This window comes from Xenopus laevis, chromosome 5L, assembly GCF_017654675.1.
Source record: "Xenopus laevis strain J_2021 chromosome 5L, Xenopus_laevis_v10.1, whole genome shotgun sequence".
NCBI lineage: Eukaryota > Metazoa > Chordata > Amphibia > Anura > Pipidae > Xenopus > Xenopus laevis.
The window spans coordinates 134,963,406-134,989,153 of NC_054379.1; the positions used below are offsets into that span (position 1 = coordinate 134,963,406).

The 25,748-nt window shown below is 39.2% G+C and overlaps 1 protein-coding gene across 4 annotated transcripts; it reads right to left on the reverse strand.

Moving 5' to 3' along the window:
* Positions 1-1,569: 1,569 nt before the first annotated feature.
* atg4b.L (autophagy related 4B, cysteine peptidase L homeolog) lies at positions 1,570-23,921 on the reverse strand. 4 transcript variants are annotated; one of them, XM_018262029.2, is made up of 13 exons: positions 23,846-23,921; positions 18,164-18,265; positions 16,425-16,496; positions 14,664-14,762; positions 13,449-13,547; positions 11,028-11,100; positions 8,977-9,056; positions 6,922-7,091; positions 5,942-6,020; positions 4,803-4,948; positions 4,216-4,272; positions 3,790-3,883; positions 1,570-2,506 (listed from the first exon to the last, which is right to left on the reverse strand). In XM_018262029.2, the coding sequence occupies exons 1-13, from the start codon at positions 23,904-23,906 to the stop codon at positions 2,433-2,435; spliced, it is 1,206 nt and encodes a 401-aa protein (XP_018117518.1). In that variant the 5' UTR covers positions 23,907-23,921; the 3' UTR covers positions 1,570-2,432.
* Positions 23,922-25,748: the final 1,827 nt, after the last annotated feature.

Sequence of the window (25,748 nt, forward strand, 5' to 3'; positions counted from 1 at the left end):
AAATGAATTAAATTGAAGTTAATGTGTTATTGTAATGAAAACATGGTGTAACAGTGTAACCTTACGCCACCCACCTGACCTCCTCCTTAACTGTGTTTAAAAACCTTAACATTATGTATATTTTTTAAAACATAGAAATATGAAAATGATGTAGAATATTGCATCACACTTGTGTACTTTTACTCCAGTCTCAGCTACTAGACTCTAGCCCTTTTTATGTGGATGTTTTGTCTTGTTTCCAGAGAAAGTTTTGAGGAAAGAGTGTCTGGGACGGTATAGCTTCCAGTTAAACAAACTGACTGCCTTCTAGGATATATATACATAATTCTGTACCCTTGTTAATTTATGCATTACTTTCTCTTAGAGTCTCTGGTTCATTTGAAAAATCAGATGCTTCGAATAAATGTTAAGTTGCTGGTCAGCACTGACTGCTCACAGACTATGATCTTGTTAAAATCACAAAATGTGAAATATAGTTCAGGGTGCTATTCTAAAAAGAAAAAAAATCTGTTTCAAAACTATTAAACTTTAACTGCTAATATTTAAAAAATATATATATATATATATATATATATATATATATATATATATACCCATTTATCATAGGGCAAATTTCGAATTCATTTTAATTATTTTTTTTAATACAAATATACTCACAATTGGACTGGGAATGTCTAATATTTAATTGAATGAATGGTTCCGACCTGAAAATTCAAATCATATTCCATTAGTACAAATCGAGTTTTTCTCCGAATTTTGACACTCAAAAATTCGGATTTACTATTCAACCCTTGATAAATCTACTCCATAATATTGTAACCGTGCCACCTGCAGGAGGGTACAGTTGAGGAGAATATGCTCTGGAAGTAAACAGATTTGGGTTTTTTTCTGATGTTGTTCTGGTCACGAACAGCCCAAGCTGACTACACTGAGCTATGGATTTGAACCCTGCAATAGAAAGGGTCTGTGGATAGCCTTGCACTGTCCTCGATAAAATGTGACAGAGCTCTATATCCACAACTCATTGGTTCTTTGGCCTAGAACTGGTGGTGTAAAGTGAGAGTGGAGTCTCAAGCACCCTAATTTCTATAAAACTTGTTTGCTGAAGTTATTCCTGGGTTAAAGAGACCACTCACTACATGAGGGTCCAGGAAGCGATTTTTTTTTTTAAACTGCATTTGGTCCATCATTCACCCAGACAGTTAACATAAGAAGGGGGTACATATAATTAGTGACCAAGCTACAACATGACCTGACCCACTTGCTACTTTATAGTTTAGTAACTGAATGAGGAAAAATTACTTAGGGGGTAGCAGGTCTGAGTGTCTTCAACTTAAGAAAAACTAGTAAACTTCCTATTCATGGTCTACAGTTCTAAGAGGTGCAGCTCCAGTTAACTCTATGTTGTCATGGCTCATTCTAGAGGTACCAATTCTCCCCCCCCACCAACAGTACAGGAGAAAAAAAAACTGACCTGTTTTTACTCTTAGCAACACTAAATATATATTTATATATATATTCTGATAGAAATGTATCTTTCCCTTGAGAATATTGGTTTTTCTGGCTTGGTACTTGATGACTTGCTTTTACTGAGATAGTACAGAGATAAAGTCATTCGTAAATAAAATCACAGCATTGTGTTGCTGAACGGGTTTCATGTTTATCTGAAAATATACTTCATTTGGCTTAATTTAGTGCCTCTTGCAATAGAGGAAACAGAAAACAAAGGCATACGGTCTTTAATGTATTTGGGGGACTTGCACTTTAAAAAAAAAAATGTGAAAGCATTTGTAAACAATGTGTACAATACCAGCCTGCTAACATAATTGCACACCTCCAGCATGGTCATCGGGGACACCAGATTAACACCACACCTTGTTGGCCCATCTTTAAAATATGTCTTTATAGTAACTACCCACTGATGTCACAGGAGCTTCCCGCACCTACTATCACCAATAGAGAGGCCCTCCTGGGTCCCCCTTATATCATTTGTGCAATGCCATCTAAAAGTCCTGCAAAATACATGCATTATAGTGCACACACTTTTACACATCAAAAAGAATGTATCCATTTTCCCTGATTCTCCTTCCTTATCCTAGCACTGATCCCCGATGTCTTTTTCCTGTCCTTGTCACTAATTCTTGATGTAAGCAGTGGTGCTTTCCTATTTATGGAATGTAACAGAACAAAAGCATGAAGTTATCTGATGTCCCACTTAGATCGAGGAGATATAGTTGGGGCCACACCAAAATCATAGGTAGCATTTTTCCAATGCAGCAGAAGTATCTATAACTGGAAAACTCAAGGAGCAGGGAACTGTGTAAGTATCCAACAGTCTTTAGTCCATAGTGGTGCCTGCTCTCCTATTGAATTGCTGTGGAAAATAATGCATGTTCTTAATCCTTCGGTAATTTTGTTTTTGTTCAGACTTCTCATAGTGATAGAATTTCAAATTCTTCATCTTCAGAATCAAAGAACCTGTCAAGTCTATCTGCATCTGATGAATCTAAAGATAAAGGATAAATGTTAGAAGAAATCAGTTAAAGGTAAGTTGCACTATAGAGTAAATTACTTATAGTAGTACTAAGGGCAAAGACACATGGCATTTTGTCTGCCGCATCGTCTCAGCACTCACAATGACAAGATGGAATAAAAGCATCAGTGGCCAAACAGTTTCCCTTCAGCTGATGCTGAATAGGATCCATTTCTATAGGGCCACTAGGAAACTGGTGGAAATGTGTACGTCTTCCCACTGACAATTAACATTACTGTTTGTGGAAAGGAAACAAACGTTTTGTAGCATGCAGTAGTGCATATTTACTATGAGTCACATAAGTTCTGTTTGCCATTTGCCTAAAATTGTGGGATCAGAGACTGAGTGGGTGTGTACTTGTTTTACAACTAATACAAGAATACTGTCAAAGGAACAGTTAAGTAAATACACTGTATTGGCAGACAGGGAGATTTGATGCTTGCAATTTGTGCTAGCGCGGGAGACAAATCTCCCCGAAATGCCCACTGGCAATAAAGTAAATCGTTGGTGGGAAAACGCACATAAAGGGGCCGATTCACTAAGGGTCGAATATCGAGGGTTAATTAACCCTCGATATTCGACTGGGAATTAAAATCCTTCGGCTTCGAATATCGAAGTCGAAGGATTTAGCGCAGATAGTACGATCGAACGATCAAAGGATTATTCCTTCGATCGAACGATTAAATCCTTCGAATCGTTCGATTCGAAGGATTTTAATCCAACGATCGAAGGAATATCCTTCGATCAAAAAAACTTAGGAAAGCCTATGGGGACCTTCCCCATAGGCTAACATTGAGTTCGGTAGGTTTTAGATGGCGAACTAGGGGGTCGAAGTTTTTTTTAAAGAGACAGTACTTCGATTATCGAATGGTCGAATAGTTGAACGATTTTTAGTTCGAATCCTTCGATTCGAAGTCGTAGGTCGAAGTAGCCCAAAAAACACTTCAAAATTCGAAGTTTTTTTATTTCGAATTCTTCACTCGAAGTTAGTGAATCGGCCCCAAAGTGTAGTTTCCATAAAAGGCAACTTGGGGCAACTTTGGAAAACAAAGCACAAAATTTTTTGTTTTCACATTGCAAATCGGACAGATTTGTAGCTCGCAGTAGTGGGTAACAAATCTCCCTGTGTGCCAGTACCCTAAAAAAAAAAAGGTTTTTTTGCTTCAAAGAAAACTAATTTCCAGATAAAATTTTAATTTTTTTAATTTCTGAAGGGGGTTTACTGGTGCTGAAATGGCACAGTAAAAATGCATTACCTGGTGTGAGGTTCAGGACATCTGGATTGGATAAATGTAAAGGTAACTGATCTACCACTTCAAACATGGGCAAGGCTCCTCCAGAAAGAGACAGCTGTGAAAATAGAGTTACAGTATTCATAATAATTAAATCACAGGAACTAAAGTTTTTTCTGCATGCAATAGCACATGTAAAGCCTTTTATGAAGGCAACCTTAGGCCTATAACTTGGCACAGCACTAAAACATCGATGTTATGACAGCCACTTGACATCAGCAAAGCCCAGGCTCAGACAAGCAATGTATGGATTATGTACATAAAAAAAAGTTGTCTCTGTCTAAAGATTTAAGAGCCTAACTGTTAGTCATATACAAAGTATTAGGAGCAGAAAAAAAAATAATCATAGGCATTTCAGTGTAGGTTACAATTTTCTTAATTTGCACCAACCTTTTTGATGTGTTGGCACCAATCCTCAAAGTCTTCTTGAGAGCTACAGAAAAAGCCCTGAGAAGAAAAAATAAATAAAGCTTAAATGCTAGAGATAGTATATTAGTTTCTGACCTGCTACTGAAGCAGAATCTTGTATTTGCTGTTTTTGGAAAAATAGTAATATGTAAATAGATATTTATAGTTGTGTACATGTACAAGAATACAATGTTCCCCTTTCAACTATTGGGGGCAGATTTATCAAGGGTTGACTTTCTAAGTAATGGGAGTTTTTTCTGAACTCCCATAACTTTGAAATTCAAATAAAAAAAGACAAACAAAAATTTATTAAAAAATTTGAAGTTTTTTTTATGCAGGTGTATATGCTGTATTTGGCCGGTTTTAGATGGCGAATGGTCGAAGTCGTCAGTAGATGAGAAATTTCAATGTTCTAATTTTCACATTTTTTTCAAATTAAAATCAAATTTGGACTATTCCCTGGTCGAAATACACAAAAATAGCTTGAAATTCAAATTTTGTTACTTTGAATTTTCACTTTGACCCTGGATAAATCTGCCCCTTAATGCTCTTTGTCTCCTGTTACTCACCACAGCAATAGAAGGGTCAATCTCTGACACATGCATTCGACATGGAGGGTGCTGACAGTGGAAACTCTCATCTTCTATAAAACTGCAGTCACTGGGTTCTACTGACAGCTGTGTAGTGTGAGGGTCCAGGTAGATCAGCTCATCCCCTAAAAGAGACAGCTGAACATTGTGGTGAATATAATAAACTTTTGTCAATATTTCAACTCACATGCTCCCCAAGACTTAAGCTGGCCACATATGCAAAGATAAAGTATTAATCTTTGTTTCGTTACGAAAGGAAACCATGCAAAGATAAAGGTGACACAGTAAATATAGTGCACTACATCTCATGAGAAAAGCCCTTAACTTGTCAGTGAGCCAGGAAGTTAGCAGACATAGTTTGTTTAAAAAGCTGTGATATTCCAGGGGCTGATGTGCCTTTTCAAATTTTAGCATGTGCCCCATGCCAGGTAAGCGAACTTATAAGGATCCAAGCGACCTAAATAACTCTATATTCCCATTCATAGTATAGCTAAAGTCAAATTAAAATCGTCCAGCTATATTTGGGTAGCAGATTAAGGGTCAAATTGAAAATTTTTTTTATGGTCAAAACTGTAAAATTCGACTAGGGAATTATCTAAACTCGGTTTGAGTTTTTCTACAAAATTTGAATTCAATTTTCGAGATTTATCAAACTCTGGCCCTTTAAGAATTCAAATTAGATTATTTGCCACCTAAAACCTGCCGAATTCATGTATAAGTCAATAATAGAGGTCCAGTGACCTATTTGGAGATGTTTGTAGCCTTCCCGACATTTGAATCGAGAATGGAGTTTGGACGAATTCTAATCGAATTTGATTCAAGTTTTCGGGTCAGTAAAATTCGTCCAATTTTACATATTACAGATTCTTTAAATAACCCACAAGAATTTCAGGGAGTTTAAAAAAAACTCACATGAATTTGAAATTCAACCTTTGATAAATGTGCTTCTTAGTGTGTCTACTGCCCCTACAATCAGGCAAAGAGTCGTGGGATCACCTTACAGATAAGAACATGTATTTATAGATATCTTTCTGCCAATGTCAGTATTAATAGTACTGATAATATGGAGAAAAGGACATAGAGGTGTGTTGTTATTGTTAGTGGCAGAACACCCTTACCTACATATCCTATGAAGTAATGAGCACTGTTGGGTCGGCCACCAATAACCCCCAGGGATTGAGGTACCATAAAGCAGTGCTGTGAGGAGGGCAAAGACATAAATTAGAAGACATTTTTTTCTTAAAAACAAAGTTGTAAATAGATAGTATTGGAAGAAATAAATGCAGGCAGCTTATTAATACATTACTGCATAACAAAATGCATAGTTACCAATCCCCAACATGCTAAAGAAACAGGAGATCAAGTAAAATTAACTTGTTTTAAAAACAAAAATACTCTCTGAAAATGTCAAAGTGCTCTCCCTGGGCAATTGTCTATCCCATCTATTCAGCAATTAGCATTAAGATGGCTACGTTAGAAATATGAAAGCACAGATCGGGTTTGTTGTTATGGCACTGGTGCAACTTAGAACCAATGTTTGCAATTCCACCCTAGGTTGTTCTCATCTAATTGACTCACACTTGGGGGCCCATTTACTTAGCTCGAGTGAAGGAATAGAGGGAAAAAAGTTTGAATTTCGAATGGTCGAATATGGCTACTTCGACCGTCAAATGGGCTACTTCGACTACGACCTTCGAATCGAACGATTCGAACTAAAAATCGTTCGACTATTCAACCATTCGATAGTCGAAGTACTGTCTCTTTAAAAAATTCTTCGACCCCCTAGTTCGCCACCTAAAACCTACTGAAGCCAATGTAGGCTTTCCAAGGTTTTTTTGATCGAAGGAATTTCGTTCGATCGATGGATTAGAATCATTCGAATCGTTCGATTCGAAGGATTTAATCGTTCGATCGAACGATTATTCCTTCGATCGTAGGAATAGTGGTAAATCCTTTGACTTCGATATTCGAAGTCGAAGGATTTTACTTCGACGGTCGAATATCGAGGGTTAATTAACCCTCGATATTCGACCCTAGGTAAATGTGCCCCTTGTTGTTTGGTATAATGAAGTTTTTAAGAAAACCTTTACAAGTGTACCTTTAGTGTTTCAATGTAGGCTTCATTGATCTCACTTAGTCCCAGCCGAAGAGGTATGAGCAGCACAAGAGGCTTCCATAGGGCACAGCTGGGGTCAGAGTCCCCTGTATAGCCATTACTAAGGGCCCCAGCATCAGAGCTCTCACCACTTCCCGCCCTGCATAATCTACCTGGAGAAATGAAAAGATTCTTCCATGATTCATACAGCTCTTACAGCCGCTTGCTCAGTTGTGATGAGCCTTGCATAACAACAGATCTGTGATTTAGAAACGTACTATAGAAACAAATACAAATATTTAAAAATACAGTTAGCAAAGAAAAAAAAAGGGTTCTATGTGCTTCTTGTGAACAGCTCATTTCTCCGAACACCTCCACTTGTGTTTGGTTTCTCCAGCTCATACCATCAAACAAAAAGATAGCCTGCCTTTCCCCCCATCAAAGACACTACCCCAATAAACCACAAATTGGTTAATTAACATAAATACATGCAAAGGTATTGAAATCCCAATATCCCCAGGTACTTAAAGTGCTGTAGTGCAGTGTGGTAATACCATTCACAATCCAAACACAACGATCTATAAATATACCTACATGAAGACTAATGTCCTTACTAGTTATAGGGCAATAAAGTGCTAGGACTAATTTTATTTTATATATACACACTAGCCACACTGGACTGTAAACGATTATGTAACAATGATATATAACAATGATACCTCCTAAGGCTAGGGGCACACGGCTGATTTCGCCGCGATTCTGCGCTGGGCGAGTTGTCGCTGCGTTTTTTAAGCCTAAATAGCTTTGCTAACTTTGGCGCTGGCGTCAATGCAAATCGCGGCGAAATCGCTGCGCTAATTCACACGCGGCGATTCTTTTTCTACTGTCGCCCGGAAACGCCCAGCGAGGCAACTTCGGACGACAATAGAAAACGAATCACCGCGTGTGAATTAGCGCAGCGATTTCGCCGCGATTTGCATTGACGCCAGCGCCAAAGTTAGCAAAGCTATTTCGGCTTAAAAAACGCAGCGACAACTCGCTTAGCGCAGAATCGCGGCGAAATCGCGCCGTGTGCCCCTACCCTTAGTCTCCTCTAACATCTGAACTGTTATTATATAGCTGGATGCCCCATTTAAGACGTACCTTGTACAACACAGTTTATAATGTATGGTTAGTCTGTTATTAGCAATACTAACTTTAGTTTATTATGAGAACAGACTATATAAAATGACTTAAAAGTGGAAGCATGTGCTGCAAATCTCTTCCAGTTGCTTTGCTAAAGAAATACTGCCAGCAAATGTTGCATTTTGTACGTTTAGCAGATTTCAAGATTCAGGTTGTTTTGAGATTCCACAGGGAATTACTACTAGCAACCCAATTTCCAGGTCTGTATGTATGTTCAAACCCCTGTAGCTCAAAAAATAAAGTGCTTGCGACAAAATAAAGTGCCATGCTGAAACTATCAGAGGACACTGCAGTAGATACACATTACAAAATGTGAGGTTTGTATAACTTTAAAAAGAAAATTACTGAACAGTGAGTTTTGTCACTTGCAGTACTGATCCCATCAATGGTAGTTTTCTCTAAAGGCAGTAACAGTATAGTACTACTAGCTCTTTCATGGGCTGCAGCAGGAGTGCCCATACTTCTCTAATGCAAGGTCTACTTTTAGTGATGTTGTCCCATTATGATTTACATCCATAAAAGCATTGTTAGCATTCTGTTCCAAGGAAAATATTACTTAAATATTTATTTATGGGAAAATGTATATTGTTATATTTAACAAACCACTAATTCTTATGTAACCTTAACATAATAAATATCTGAATAAAAAGAATGAAACAGGAGGGTGATTTAGACAAGCTGTTTGTTGACAGTGTCTTAAAATCTACTGATCACCATCTAAAGGTCTACTGGTAGATCCCGGTCTACCTTTTGGGCACCCCTGGGCTGCAGTATAAACACTGACTTGAGAAAAAATTTAAATTAGGTTCTTGCAGAAATATTTCTGCCCAGGGATGGACAAATTTGCTATTTTACCTCTTTCCATTCACTTACGTATCTCATCCACCACAACTGTGTTATCCATAGCTATATGAACAGCAATAGAGCTCCACTGGTCAAAGACCGCAAGTTTCCTATAGAGAGAAGACAAAAGGAGAAATCATGAGCAAAGCACACATAGCAGTCAGACCCTGAATGTTTTACAGTGAAGTAGTTGAACTGTACCCTGAAGGTTTTGGCATTGAAGTTGCTGAACTGTGTTTTTGTTGGGAATGCCCAGTGCTTAATAAACTGTTTTGTCCAAAGCCTTGGTGTTCCTGTCTCTAAGCTCCAAAGCCTATGCTACCTGCCTACCAAATGCTAATTCCCCCATAAAAGTGCATGTGAAGGTCAGTGCAAGTTACATTAAGGGGCAGATTTATTAAGGGTCGAATTAATTCAAAATTCGAATGTTCAAATTTTTTTTTATGGTCAGATTCGACTAGGGAGTTATCCAAACTCCAAAAAAAATTCGAATTAGATTTTCCAGATTTATCAAAGTCTGGCTCTTTAAGCATTCAAATTCGACTATTCGCCACCTAAAACCTGCCAAATTCATGTATAAGTCAATGGGAGAGGCCCAGTGACCAATTTGAATATGTTTGCAGCCTTCCTGACATTCGAGTTTTTTTCGGAGAAAAAAAAAAAAAAAAACTCTATTCGAGTTTGGTCGAATTCAAATTGAATTCGATTTGAGTTTTCCGGTCGGTTTTACATATTCGAAAATATAAATATAAATGTGCCTCTAAATATAATGAAAATTTTACCAATATTATATTACAGTATAATATTGTTGTACATTACGCTTGATATTTATTCAAAGCTTTTGCAAATGTGTCTGGGGAAATAGGTTGTGTGTAGAGAGGGATTCTGAATGATTATTTCTCTAAGGGCAATGGCACACAGGGTGACCGTTATCATGGGTCATGCTTTTAAGTAGCCTAAAAATGCATTGCACCAAGACCATCAGAAATGCTTTGCAAATGTATGACTTGCATCTTCATAATGAACTGAAAGAACAGACTGCTATGTTTTCCAGAGAACTATTGGCTGACAAGCTCTTGCAATAGTGCTTACAGGTGATTCCCATGCACCTCAATGGAGATAGTTTTGGGCATTTAGCACCATATTTTTGTGCTAGTTAATATTGCCACCTTCACAGTGTCTGACATTGTCCCTCCTACACATTATAGAAAGGGACTATATCTATGTTAGTGATGTGGGGGTCGCCCGATACCCACGGGACCCACGGGTCAGGCAGGTTCGGGCCGACCTCGCACTCCTCTTCGTCAGGGCTGGTCCTATCACATGTGGGGCCCAATTGGGACCATGTTGGCGGGGCCCCTAGACAAAGTGTTGCTGGCTACTGACACACCAAGTATTTAGGAAAATAAGGGCATACAGGCACAAAATAGAAAGGAAAGGGGCAGACAAGGTAACATAATAGGGGCACACAGGGTAAGAGAGAGAGGGAGGAAATAGGAGAGTGGACTGGGCCAATTAGTTTGGGGCTGGGCCGATTCAGCTTGGGAGCAGGCTTGGTTGGATTGGGGGCAGGCAGGGCCTATCAAGGTTGGAGGAAAGCTGGGCCTATGAGAGTTGGGGGCAGGCTAGACCTATGGATTTGGGGATGGGCTGGACTCTCAAAGTTGGGGGCAGGCCAGGCAGCATCATGTGCTGAGGGAAATATTATCTGTGCTGCCCTGTGGTGCGGGGCCCCCCAGAGGTGCGGGGCCCAATTGGGCCCAATTGGTCCAATTGGCCTAAGGCCGGCCCTGCTCTTCGTGAGTGGGTGGCGGGCAGGTGCAGGTTGAGCTCTTCTCCTGCTCTCCCCATCGCCACGTTGCAGTGCCGACTTCCAACTTTCGGGTTCTTCTTTTATGGACGCTGCGCCTGCTTGCCCTGCCCCTTTTGTGACATCATAGGCAGGGCGGCATGGGTCTATAAAAGGAACCCGGAAGTCAGGCTTGGGCGGGCGCTGGTAAAATCCCGACCTGCACATCACTAATCTATGTGTCTCGGAGTGTGGAAATAGATTTTACAACTCCCACTATTTTCTCACATACCTCAGGACTTGTGCCACTGTGTTTGGACCATACCACTGGCCAATGTATTTGCCTTCTCCAACTCCCATTTGTGCTGCAGAAACAATCAACATTACAAATTTTACATACATCCAGGTCTGGACTGGGAATTAAAATATGCCCTGGCATTTCAGGTACACAGAGGCCCAAACAGCCCCACCTGCCCACTAAATACTGACTCTCTATGGCACCTTATAGCAACCCCTCTGGCATTTGCCAGAACCCACAGTTTGCCAGTCATACATCTACATAAAATACATCTTAAACTAAATTACAATACAAGGCAGGTATAGAGAGGAACATGTACATGAGGTATATTGCAAAGAACACTGCCTGAAAGTCATATGTCTTCTCATTAATTTACTGTTCTTCTGCTCCTACTCTGCCTGCATTGTTTACGCTCGGGTGCAGGCAGATGGTGGATTTTGGTGCTGAAACGCAGCATTTTGCATTTTTTTTTACAAAATGAATCGGTTAATAGCACTCCTCCAGTAGACTTCTGCATTAAAATCTGTTTTTCAAAAGAGCGAACAGATTTTTAATATTTAATTTTGAAATGTGATGTGAGGCTAGCTATTATCTCACTTTCCCCAAGTGCCCTCAGCCATGTGACTTGTGCTCTGATACACTTCCATCCCTTTCCCCCCCCAGCAGCCGATCAACAGAACAATGGGAAGGTAACATGATAACAGCTCCCTGACACTTGAATTGCTAAGCTCAATAGTAAAACACCCAAGCCCAACATAGACTACTTCAGTTACATTGAGTAGGAGAAACCATAACTTATTTGAAAGGAGTTCCATTGTGAAGTACTGGCTCTTTCTAAAAGCACAGGATCAGGCACAATGACATGAGACGGCTGCCTACACTCTAATATTACAACTAATACATTAATTGTTTTAAGAATAACATTTTAAATTATTTGCAATGTACTCCATGTAATTCAGTAATAAAAACACCATAAAAATCATGACAGAATCCCTTTAAGTCTTACAATTTCCATACATATTTGTGAATGTAGTACAGTTAGCTAGGCCTTCACTCTTCCTAAAAGATAAATGTCAGATGCTTGGGTAGTATGGCCTAAGTTGATCACTGCCACTTTGGGATTCTGTCATGATTTTTATGATGTAGTTGTTTTTCTAAATTACTCTGATTACATTCTACAATATAAAATTTCATTCCTGAACCAGCAAGTTTATTTTATTTAGTTGTAATAGTGGTGCGTAGGCAGCCATCTCAGGTCATTTTGACTGGTCATGTGCTTTCAGAAAGAACCAGCACTTTAGGATGGAACTGCTTTCTTGCAGGCTGTTGTTTTTCCTACTCAATGTAACTGGATGTGTCCTAATGGGACCTGGATTCTACTATTGAGTGTTGTTCTTAGATCTACCAGGGAGCTGCTATCTGGTTACCTTCCCATTGTTCTTTTGTTAGGCTGCTGGGGGGGTGATATCACTCCAACTTGCAGTGCAGCAGTACAGAGTGACTGAAGTTTATCAGAGCACAAGTCACATGACTGGGGCAGCTGGGAAACTGACAATATGTATAGCCCCATGTCAGATTTCAAAATTAAATATGAAAAAAATCTGTTGTGCATTTGAGAAACGGATTTCAGTGCAGAATTCTGCTGGAGCAACACTATTAACTGATGCGTTTCGAAGAAAAACATTTTTTCCCATGACCATATTTAAGTCTTATTTTTAAAACTAGTTGAATACAGCAATGTTTTTTTTACAGATCTATACATACCTACAACCTTTAATGATAAACCACACGTGTTAAGGTTATCTTATATCTCATGTCTTTAAGTACACTTTTCTAGCTGTCACACAAGTGAATGTATGGCAATGAACACTCTGTGCTGAGTAGCAGTGCAAGCCTGAATGATAAACATTAGACCTTCGTGTATCTATCATTAACATTTCATTTGCCCTTTCAATCACGGGCAAACACATTATTTCTGACATTCAGTAAGGTCATCTTCCTACTGCAAGCTAAGAATGAGTCAGGAATTTTCCTATGGCCGCTTTAAACATATACATTATTCGTAGTAATTAAAATGAACAAAAGCTATTTCTTTAAACCCAGTTCTTGCATGAATTCCTATACATACACTAGAGAGAGTGAGAGATAGAGATTGATAGATAGAGAGATAGATAGAGAGAGAAAGAGCGATAGATAAAGAGAGATAGATAGATAGATAATAGATAGATAGACAGAGAGAGAGAGATAGAGAGAACGAATGAGCGATAGAGAGAGAGAGAGAGAGAGAGAGAGAGAGAGAGAGAGAGAGAGAGAGAGATAGAGCTAGAGAGATAGATAGAGCGAGAGAGAGATAGAAAGAGAGAGATATATAGAGAAAGATAGAAAAAAAATGCTATATTTGATACAGTAACTTACCAATTTGGTGGATGGAATAATAACTATCTTTTTTGTCCAGAAAAGCTGTGAGGATGTTTAGATATTCTCCTTTAGGTTTCTGTTTGTCCCATCTCCAGTCTGAAAGTTAATTCACCAAAAAATAGTTTGCCACGCACTCAAGTATTTTTACATTTAAAAGTCACTCTCAGGTAACAATAGTGGCTGTCATACACATGTCCTTATATACTATTAGTAATTCCCTCATGCTGTTCACTAATAAAGCCTGGAAGAAAAGGATGGTTAGTGTCCCGACGCTGATATTCTTAAAGGTTAACTATTATGAAAATGTCATATTTATGTATTAGAGCTCACTCTATTAAAATAAACAGAAATCCTGTCTCTCTATATGCAGAATTTGTGCAAAAGGCAGTTGTTTGTACTGGAATCCGTTATTTGAGTGAGCTCTAATACATCTGCTAGGAAAGGGAGCCCCCCCCATAAGATATATTGGATCATTCATCTGACACCCAACTGCTGCATGAAGACAGAAAAAAGAAAAACAGATGCAGAGAGAGGAATAGTGAATATAAACTTGATTATTTCAGGGTGCATTTAGAAAGTTTCTTCATACTTCAGTATGAGGAAGCTTATATAAAATTTTCATTTTCGCAATAGTTCCCCTTTAACTTGTGGAATGGAAGTCAGAAGGCGTCACAATGAGATTAGGGCATCTCATTAGGATACACTTAATAAAGTAAAATTGCCTTCTATAACAATAATAGATAAAAGGTAGGGATGCACCGAATCCACTATTTTGGAACCAAATCTAATTTGCATATGCAAATTAGGGGTGGGAAGGAGAACACATTTTTTACTTCCTTGTTTTGTGACAAAAAGTCACGTGATTTCCCTCCTCGCCCTAATTTGCATATACAAATTAGGATTCGGATTGGGTTCGGTCGGATCCAAATCCTGCTGAAAGAGACCGAATCCTGGATTCAGTGCATCCCTAATAAAAGGACAAACAAAATTAATTTGAATGCTAATTTGGGGTCATAGAGTATTCCCCAGACTTATTCTGATCTCCCTATTCTAGCAGGACACTGAGCTAGTTTAACATCCCTTAGCTATCAAGCTGACCCATGATCACATTACAATATTAGTGAGTTGGCTTGCTTTCATTTGAAACTGAATCGAATAGCACCTCACTCAAAACAAAAATGTTTTAAAGCTGGTAAGTTCATTCCATCTTACCTCTTCCTACATGTCTGCAGATCAAAGCTTGAGCAAAGATCATCTGGCCACAGCGCAGCATACAGCCCCAGCCCGTGTCAGACGTTGGCCCTGTGCCCCCTGAGCAGAAGGCAATACACAAGAGCCTTTTACACACACTAGATATCCTGATATTCTATACGCAATAATATTTTGAAAATCAAAAGCACAATAAGTTTAATGGTAAAGCATTTACTGTTCGAATTATTCTTTTAAATCTTTAAAGATCTGTCTTGGGCCTGACTTAGCTTTTTACTATTAAACATTTATTGTTTTTTCACATATAAATAACAAACATATGTATTTTAACTCCGACAGCAACAATTATTATAAAACATATGTATCAACAAGAGTTATGGCATCAGGTCTGGACTGGGAGTCGAAATAGGCCCTGGCAATCAAGTACACAGAGGGCCCACAGAGTAACTCTGAGAAAGTTCCATGGGGCACGAAACGCGTCAGCAGTAGTTACTTAATGCACTGGAACAAAGCGGACATGCTTTTACTGTATGCAAACAAATAGACATTTTTTATTCATCTGGATGTAACATGTCAAAGAAGTCCGTATATGCGAATTTGGTAAAGGTTCCACTGTCAGGAAGTTGGATGATGAACAAGTGATTGTCTGGAACCTATCGGTGAGCTCCACACTGGTGAGATTTTTATTTATAGATTTGCGCCTGCCATGCCCCCTTCATGACGTCACTGCAGGGTGGGCGAGCCGAGTGCGGGTTGGGTGAGAGCAGTTAGGGTCGGGTGCGGATCCAGAAAATCACTAGCGCCTACTAAAATTGGCTCTACTCGGTGTGAATATGATTGGTTACTTAGATCTTAAGCAGAGACTAACGTGAATGATGTATAATCTCTGTGAAAAGCAATGAGGAACACTGTTGGCAGTTCTAGACTGACTACAACATTTAGAAATAGAACCACAGTAAGCCATGGGAGGAATTCTAGTATATCCAACTGCCACGTGAACGATTTGGCTACAAACTTGAATGTACTCACACGTAAGGGACCGCTCCAAACCCACGTTCCAAACTGTTCCCATGTGGCCTGGTGCTCTGTCCGCAGCATCCCCGCTGCCAATATGCATCACAGAACCAATAAAGGACGGCACTCTGGTTAAAAGGCAGGTTTATTGCAGAATCCTGCAGATATACATGGCCGAAACGCGTAAGGCCATGTATACCTGCATGATCCTGCAATAAACCTGCCTTTTAACCGGAGTGCCATCCTTTATTGGTTCTGTGATACAAACTTGAATGGGCCTATCAGTCAATCCATTGGTCAATCCCACCAGGGTTTGATCAGCATAAACTCTTCATGGGGCCAACACACAGAGTATGGCTGGAAATGATCTATCATCAGTTATCATTTTGAAACAAAGGCATACCCCCTTATGCAACAAAAAGGTGCAACGGTTTGCTGGGTGCTATAATTAATAGCAATCAATAAGATGTAATTGTAAGTAGTTTTCAGATTGCAAAGATGCTGACGACGATTAGACCTGTAGTAAACGTTGCACCTTTTATCACTTAACCCCCCATTGGGGGTGTAGATAAGACAAGTGTGTATTTTAAAATGTCTGACGAAGGGGCATGCCCCCGAAATGTTACTCTGCAAATAAACACGCAGGGCTTGAGTCCTGAGTGCAGGTAATTTTCTTCTTTACCCACGTGTGTATTTTACCCCTACAATCAAGGAGCTGCACTTAATGTTTGCAAATTTGATGGTTCCTACCTATTGCTTGAAAGTTTCTTCTGTAGGTGAACCAGAGCCTGGATGTGATGTCATTCAGGAGCTGCTCTTTCTCTGCAAGGAAAGAAAAGTTACTGCATTGGGTTTCAAGTGAAAAGAGGGGTATGTTGGTCAGTACAAATTATTTTCAAAACTTATCTCAGATTCCTCAATGGTTGCTCTGTGCTGCAACTGCTACATGCGATCCAAATATAAATGAAGGAAAAGGATTTCCAGGCAGAAATTACTGCAAACAATCTTTTTTATATTTGGACTGCATTGGGTTTTATAAGGAAGAGTGAGGAACGGCTCCAAACACTATCTTGCAACCAACCAAATATAAAAATACATAGTGTTAACCTTAAATATAATTATTTTAATATTGTTTATCTTTCTACTTCAGGTCTTATACTATACATCTTACATACAAAGTAATGAGGCATTCTGGAACAACAATTTACATAATCACTGTATTCACAAATAGATTATGAATCTGTTCTTCTACCTTCCATTATAACTCCAATAATATTTTTTATTCCAATTTCAGTTTATTCACCCCCCAGAGTTTAAAGGGATACTGTCATGGGAAAATGTTTTTTTTTTCAAACTCATCAGTTAATAGTGCTGCTCCAGCAGAATTCTGCACTTAAATCCATTTCTCAAAAGAGTAAACAGAGTTTTTTATATTTAATTTTGAAATCTGACATGGGGCTAGACATATTGTCAGTTTCCCAGCTGCCCCAGTCATGTGACTTGTTGTTGCAATCACTCTTTACTGCTGTGCTACAAGTTGGAGTGATATCACCCCCTTCCTTTCCCCACCCAGCAGCCACAACAGAACAATGGGAAGGTAACCAGATAACAGCTCCCTAATACAAGATAACATCTGCCTGGAAAGATATAATAACAGCAGTCAATACTAAAATCCAGGTCCCACGGAGACACATTCAGTTACATTGAGTAGGAGAAACAACAGCCTGCAAGAAAGCAGTTCCATCCTAAAGTGCTGGCTCTTTCTGAAAGAACATGACCAGGCAAAATGACCTGAGATGGCTGCCTACACACCAATATTACAACTTAAAAAAAATACACTTGCTGGTTCAGGAATTACATTTTACATGGTAAATTATTTGCAGTGTAAACAGTGTAATTTCGAAATAAAAACTTTACTATAAAAATCATGACAGAATCCCTTTAAGATGCCTGATCCCAGTAATGGCATGATCCTTTTATAGGCTGGAACATTTGTTCTCTATCCTATGAAAATATTGCAGTGCCCCCAACTCAGGGTGACGTAGAGAAGCTGCTTTCTCAACAGATCAATGGCAAACCCAATTGACATGGAGAGATGTCAGACATGGAGGGATGTCAGCTTGCAGCACTTGGTTAAATAACCCATCACAGTGGCCTTTACCTATTATAAGGGCTAGTTTGTTAAGCATTATATTGACTAGTGCTATAAATATTGCTTAGAGCGTTTCATTCAATTGTAATACTATGTCTGGGAAGCACTGGGGTGGAGTGTATACTGGTAAAACTATACAAGCCAGTTCTTTCACTAGAGGCCAGATCCTCACTGGTGCTTATGGTTGCTCTGACACAAAACAGTGCAGCAGTTTTAACTAATAATCTACCAACTAATAGGGGATTACAGTGAAACAAACCATATATGGATAAACAGGACACATAGCAGAGTCAGTTCAGGTGCACAGATTAAAATAGAATTCCATAAATAGGAGTACCTGTCAATGCACTGTACTTCCTCCCCAGCACCCAAACTGGCTCCGCTGTTTCAGGAAAGTCTGGAGTATCGGCAAAGCGCAGAGTATCGTATGTGAGCGTAGCTGAGGATATAATAAGCAAAGGATAGGATTTGTTAAAATACCAAAAACAGTTTTGCAGAAAAGAGATCAGGCATACTTTATAAAGAAGTCCAGTGCCCTCTTTATGTCTTATATTGGTTAGTGGTTGTTTTTGTTTGTCTTCCTGTATGTTTAATGTATACGCCCAGCTATTGTAAACCATGTGTTATATGTTGGCAGCTTATAAATACATAATCATAATAATAATAATAATAATAAGTAATGTCTACAGCACTGATCTGCAGGGGTAGTATGCTCCAGAATGACTAATTCTAAGCAACTTTTCTACTGGTCTTCGTCTGTTGCAAACTGAAAAGCTAAATAACTCGAAAACCACAAATAATAAAAGATGAAAACCATTTGTAAATAGTCTCAGACTACAAGTTAATTAAAAGGTCAAAACACCCTTTAAAATTAATGCATACTAGCTTGAGAATGGGCCAAAGTTGCTGCACACATTGGACTGGGCTGCCTAGGTGAAACCAAAACTCACAGTCAGTGACCACCATGGTGCTCTCACAAAGAACCGAGGTGGTAAATATGCCTTGTATTGTCTGTTACCGCTTACTTCAGGGGTCCCAAACTATTCTTTGAAAAAGAGAGTTGGGGAGCAACATATGCATGAAAAAACGTTTCTAAAGATGGGCTTTGATTGGCTATTGGTAGGCCCTATATGGACTGGCAAACTACAGGAGACTGTTTGGCAGTACATCTGGGTTTTATACAACCAAAACTTGCCTCCAAGCCAGGAATTCAAAAATAAGCAGCTGCTTTGAGACCACCTGGAGCAACATCCAAGGGGTTGGTGAGAAACATCTACTAATGTAACTAATGTCCTCCAAATGCTTCCCTCCAGTGGTAATGTAATGTGCGGTGTGATTAATCACTGTGTGTCATTGCCCTTAATATGCAAGAGACTTTCCTATTATCTCACAAATCCCAAGTTCCTCAGCCATAAAATCTTCATGCCATATTTGCAAACCATTGCATAAAAGACAGCTTATGAACAAGCAGAATATAAGTTAAGGGGGTCCTCCACCCAAATCCAAAAACTAATGTTTCTGTTATCTGGGTCTGAATCGTAAAGGCTATGTGGACCTTAAAAATATTAAAGGGGACCGGTCACCTTAAAAAAAAATATTCCAAATCCTATTTTATCACATTCATCAACAAAATTAACTTTAATTACACTGTATAAATTATTTGACTTCTGTTTCCTTCAGTCTGGGATGTCCTTATTATAGCAAGCAGACAGGGGCCATTTTGTGGACACTGTTATTAAGGAAAGCCATGCATCATCTCAGAATCTTGTTTGTGCACCAGAATGGGGGACCTGATGTCCATCCCCATGCCCTGGCTACACAATTAAATAGTTAAGACAATGGTGGGGAATGTGGGAAGAGCGGGGACATCTAGGAAGTGCTGAATGGAAAGTGAAAGTAACTGCCTGCCCTGCCTCTATGCCTAAGGCATAGAGGAGGGGCAGGCAATATTTGATTGACAGCTGAGATTTTTAAAGATTTTACAACAGCTATAAATGCTTTAATAAAAAATAAAATTTGGAGTTCATGTTTAATTTGAAAAGGACTTTTATTATACATGTTTTCATGTCTGGGTGACAGATCCACTTTAAATTGCTTTTCTAAGCACTTTTGCCATTTACATTAATTACAATCAATGTAAATTGATATTGCTTTTTCCGGAACAGTTCTCTATCTTGCTTCTGAATGTCTCTCTGTCTATCGTACAGTTATGGCAATTGATGGTGCTATAGTTACAACATTCTTATGAGCAGTTAAAGGGGTTCACGCTTAGGTTAACTTTTAGTATGTTATAGAATCGCCAATTCTAATCAACTTTTCAGTTGACCGTCATTATTTATTTTTTATATTTTTATTATTATTTGCCTTTTACTTCTGACTCCTTCCAGCTTTCAAGTGGGGTTCACTGACCCCATCTAAAAACCAGTGCTCTGTAAGGCTACAAATGTACTGTTATTGCTGCTTTTTAAATTACTCTTCTTTCTAGTCAGCCCTTCTATTCATTTTTCAGTCATGTATTCCAATCAATGCATGGTTGCAAGGGTAATTTGGGTCCTAGAAACTGGGCTGCGTAAAATGCACACTGAGGAGCTGCTGAATAAAAAGCAAAATAACCCAAAAACCTTAATAAAAATTGTCTCAGACTATCAATTTCTACATCATACTAAACATTAATCTAAAGGTAAACCACCCCTTTAATAAACAGTGTAATAGCTTTGAAATAGAAACGTTACTGTAAATTGTGAAAGTGCTTAGAAAAGCACCCTGAGCACTTATATATATATTTTTTAAGGTTTACATATCCTTTAAAACAATGTAATCCTACTTCAAAATGGGTAGGAACGACACACACGCAACTCGCTTAGTAGTACACTTCACAAGGTATGTCTGTTGCTGAATAAAATTGGTTAAAGGAACAGTAACAGCAAACAATGAAAGTTTTAAAAATAATGAAAATATCAGGTAATCTGTTTGCTTCAGAAACACTACTATAGTTCATATAAACAAGCTGCTGCATAGCAATGGTGGAAATTGAAAAAAGGCTATATGGCACAGGTTAAATAGTGGGTAACAGATAACACAATTATGTTCTACAGAGCTTATCTGCTGTGTAACCTGAGCCTTTTCTCCTTTGAATGGCTGCCCCCATTGCTACACAGCAACTTATTTTTATAAACAATAGTAGTGTTTCTGAAGCAAACACAGCCGTTTTACCAGTGCAGGGCAACACTGCATTATATTTTTACTACTTTACAACAATTTAATTTTTTGATGTTACTGTTCCTTTAAGAACTAGAAGTGAGTGTGGGCTGTCCCTATCGATCTTGAAGTGGAATTATATGCTGACATCCCACCAGGTGTCCAGGAAATTTTAGCACCACTTATATAATTTGAAAAGAATATGTGCAGGTTAGCTCTCATGCAGTTTATACAATGTAACAGCAGTTAGATCTCCTCTAGGGCTATTAATAAGCTTAATCAGTTGGCTTGCAATATAGTTTCAGAAGTCAACGCAAGTGCAGAAAATAAAACAGACAAAATACTTAACACCAAAATTACATTCACAAATTCCTTTAAAGGGGTTGTCCACCTTCCAACACTTTTTTCAGTTCAGTTAGTTTCCGATAATTCCCCAGTATAATACTTACTTCAATTACTTTCTATTGTCTATGTGTGACTGTTTTTGTAACATTAAAGTGTAATTTTTCACCTACTAAAGCGGCTCTGGGAGGGGGGGGGTGTCGCTGACCCTGTAAACTGTTCTAAATTGATACATTTCTTATCTTTGTCCCTGCTGAGCAGAAGCCCTGAGTTTTATTACAGACAGCTGTTAGAATTGATACAATAGTTGTTAACACTCCAGATACTGCTGAGAAATGTATCAACTAAAAGTTGCAAAATTGTAACAGTTCAGAGTCTGCACCTGAATTACTGAGCTGCCAGACTGAAACACCAGGGACACGAATATTCAACTTTAAACTTAGATTTTGGAAAAACTGTAAAAAAAAAAAAAAAAGGGAAAGTAATTGAAAAAAGTCTTTACTTCTGGTGAACAATCTGAAAACAACTGAACTGAAAAAAGAGGGTGAACAAACCCTTTAAGTTAATTACTAACCGTCAATAATTTTAAAGTTCCTTAGAATTACATTTTCTTTTACTATGCAAAGAGAATATTTATTTTTTTAAAAGTTAACTATAGGTCATGCTGATTGTTTTTCGCCGAGAGGGCTGTTTTTGTAAGTAATTGTTAGTTGAAGTTCCTAGACCTGACTGTTTGCCAACCTGACTGTCCCATCTCAGCCAGTCAGTTAAAGTTTCTAATGCGAACGGACTCCTGCTGCACAATAATGGCAGCCCCCTCATATGATTAACATGTATTTATATAGCGCCAACATATTGCATAGCACTCATACAGGAACATGGGGGATCAGACAGGTAATGTAAAAGCCTTGTGCAAATACTTTATGGCAAAATTATAAGTAGCATGCAAAGCCAATATTATGATAGATGTAAAAAAGGCATAATTTCTGGTGTCACTATCTCTTTAAAGGAATTGTTCTCCTTTTAAGTTAAATTAGTATGATGTAGAGAGTTATATTCTTATTTGCAATTGGTTTTCATTTTTTATTGCTTGTGGCTTTTGAGTTATTTAAGTTATCTTGTTGTTAGGGTCCAAACAGTGTCGGACTTGGATGCCAGGGGCCCACCAGAAAACCTTAGACTGTAGGCCCACTTTCCAAAGTATTATTCCTTCGCTCTTCACTCACCTCTTTATTCTCCTAGTCTTTTAGATCTACTTACTATACTTTATTCTTCGCACCTTAAAGAAATAGGGAATTACCATGAAATAGGCAAAATTGTTAGAAGCAAGAGGGCCACTGACTACTGGGCTCACTGGGAGTTTTCCTGGTATCCAGTGGGCCAGTCCAACACTGGATCCAAATTACCCTAGCAACCCTGCAGCGATTGAAATTAGAGACTGGAATATGAACAGGAGAGAACCTGAATATGAAAAATGAGTATTAAAAGTAGCAATAACAATAACTTAGACAGCATTTATTTTTTAGATGGGGTCAGCGACCCCCATTTGAAAGCAGGAAAGAGTAAAGCAAATAAATCAAAAACTATAGAAGAGAAAAAAACGAAGACTAATGTAAACGTTGCTTAGAATTCGCCATGATATAACATACTAAAAGTTCACTTTAAAGATCATAACTGTGTTCATTTTAGTGCCTATTAAAAATGCACCATTCTAATAGTTGTGTTGGGATTATTTCCTGCGCTTTATAGATTAAATAGTAATATGATACACTGCTTAGGTTTATCGCTGTTTTATAGACTTGTAACTACCTCCCACTTGTAGAATGGGATCTCCCAATGACATCAACAAAAGCTCCCGTGTAATTCAGCCCTAAAGCCAAGCGTGAGACATAGTGTCATGTGTCCCCCCTTCTCTATCATATGACTGGAAGCAGAAGCAGCGACCAGTCGGGATGTTGAGCAATCTCACTCGGGATCCACTGCTCCATGACATGCTGATGTTTATAACGCGCTGCTGGGAGTTACAGAGGCCCAGAAGGCTCAACAGAGTTAACTAGCAAACCTCATTTAGTAATGCCCACCCAGCACACTTTACTGTAACTGACACCCAAAGGTAAGTCACAGACAGACAAGCTGGGGCAGTCTCTCGCCAGACTCACCTGCGTCCATCATTCCCTTCACTTCACCCACTGATATAGAAAGTATCAACCTATCCTGCTCGCTGCTGCTGTGGCAGCTTATCCGAAAAGATCCAATCAGAAGCAGCCTTGCAATTTGACGCCTACGTAAGCAGGCATGACGGAAGTGTTGCGCTTGTTAGAAGGAGCCATACTTTTGTACGAAACATATTCGCTGGTTTAGAAACCTGGACTTTAAATTGTACGAATAATATTCTCGTAAAGAAATACTTCAACATTAACTCCAGATATTTAATGTCGGTGGTAGTTTGTTATCTGAACCGCCTAATTGTTTTCCGTACAAGTAGTCTGTTTCCGGCGGGGTGGGTGACGACATCTTGTTGTACGGACAAGGCTAGTCATGGTGATCTGCTTTGCTCTGAGTTGTACCAATCGTCAAGGGAAGGGGAAAAAGGGAGATGTGTCCTTCCACAGGTACGCTGGTTCTTCTTCTCCTGCAGGAGAATTACACCTGGGACTAGGGTTGGCAGGTCTAATTTTCAAAACCAGCCCAACTAGCCAAGAGGCACTTCGAAAGTAGCCCAAATGTAGCACAATATATGCAGTGAAAAAAGTCTAAGAAATAAATGAACGTATGTGAAAATACGCCTTTTTCACTGTTTCACAACTCTTTCCATGAGGTAAAATGGAACATATTTGCCCATCAACGGGGTAGGGTTGCCACTTGGCCTGTATTTTACCCGCCTGGCCGGTAAAAATGATGGCTAATCACAATAAATAGGAATGCCGGTATTTTTTTCCAGAAAAGGTGGCAACTCTACAACAGGTGTGTAACTATGGAGGGGGGCCCAGGAGGTATAGGAGCCCCATGAGGCCCTAATTCATATACAATTTCAATAAATATTGGTAAAACAGCTCAACCTCTAGATATTTTGGTGGCCAGTAGATTTTTGCCCAAAATTGTCTGAAATTGAGGAAAGTCACCGGAAAATTCCTAAGTGTGACTGAAGACTGGGGTACAGAGCCCAAAACCTGGTAACTCCCAACTTCTACACAATTCAATCCCCATTGCATGCTGGGTATTGTAGTCTTACATTACACTTGGCAGCTGACAAATTGTTAAATAAAAACTACATTACCCAACATGGGCATGTAAAAAACACAGGGCAGGGCAAGAAAACACTTTGGCTGGTTTCCAAAGTAAAAAACAGCCAAAGGCCCAAAAAGTAGCCCATATCCGTACCTTGGCTAGTTTGTATATTCAAAACCCGCCTGGGCTTAAAATTAGTAGAGTTAAATGTTATATCTTCCACTCTCCCGCCTCTTCACTTTCCTGCACTGGTGGTGCTGGCTCAACGTTTCAAGGTATCCTGATGAAGGGCGGTTGAAACCCCCTGAAATGTTGATAATTGTGGCGAAAAATCAATAAAAAGAGGGGCACGTCCCTGACTGCAGATAAATAGAGTGTGTGCAGATCCGTGAATCTTCTACTGTCTTTAAATTAGTAGCCCAATTTGCTGGAGACCCGCCAACCTGGCAACACTGCACCTGGGACCAGGGCAGCCACCAGGGGGGGACAGGGGGGAGAGTAGTAGGGGGCCCTGAGGGTAAGGGGGGCCCGCCACACTTACTTGATTAGCCTGGCCCCCAAAATTTCTGAGAGCTGCTGACTTTGGGAAGACATAGACATTTAAGGGGCCCTGGCCACCAATTTTCTTATAATGTGGGGGGGGGGGTGGCCACCAATTTTTTTTTTCATGTGGGGTCCTAGCCACCAATATTTTTTAATGGGGGGGCCCTGACCCAAATGTTTTTTTATGGGGGGCCCTGACAACCAATATCTTTTTATTTTTTATTAACATGTGGGAACCCTAGCCACCAATATTTTTTTTGTTTTTTTACTGTGTGGTGGGGAGGGCGGACCTGTAGACAGGGCTTGTGGCGGGTGCAGCCCAGGGGGCCCAGGATATTTTGTCGTATGCGGCCCTGTGATTTCTGATGGCGGTCCTTCCTGGGACTAGCGCAACTGGTGTGCGTGTTAAGTGCGTTGAAAGGGAGTGGCTAGGTCGGAGATTGATGTCAGGAATGACCAATCACTGCTGAGCAAAACTTAAGACTGCAGAATAATTGAGATTATCAGAAGCTGTATTGGAGCTGGTGTACAAGAACAAATAATGACGCAGAAGTTTAAAAATAGAATGGTATTGTTATCCCTTCAAGGCAAGAGACAACGTGCAATTGGTT

Bases quoted from the DNA above. Each gene is read 5' to 3' on its own strand.
- atg4b.L (XM_018262029.2), bottom strand. From the start codon at position 23,906: ATGACTAGCCTTGTCCGTACAACAAGATGTCGTCACCCACCCCGCCGG. The intron at 18,266-23,845 runs GTACGGAAAACA...TTATATCCTCAG, and splicing joins CCGCCGGAAACAGACTACTT to CTACGCTCACATACGATACT. The intron at 7,092-8,976 runs GTAAGTGAATGG...TCATTTCTCCAG, and splicing joins AGTTGTGGTGGATGAGATAC to GTAGATTATGCAGGGCGGGA.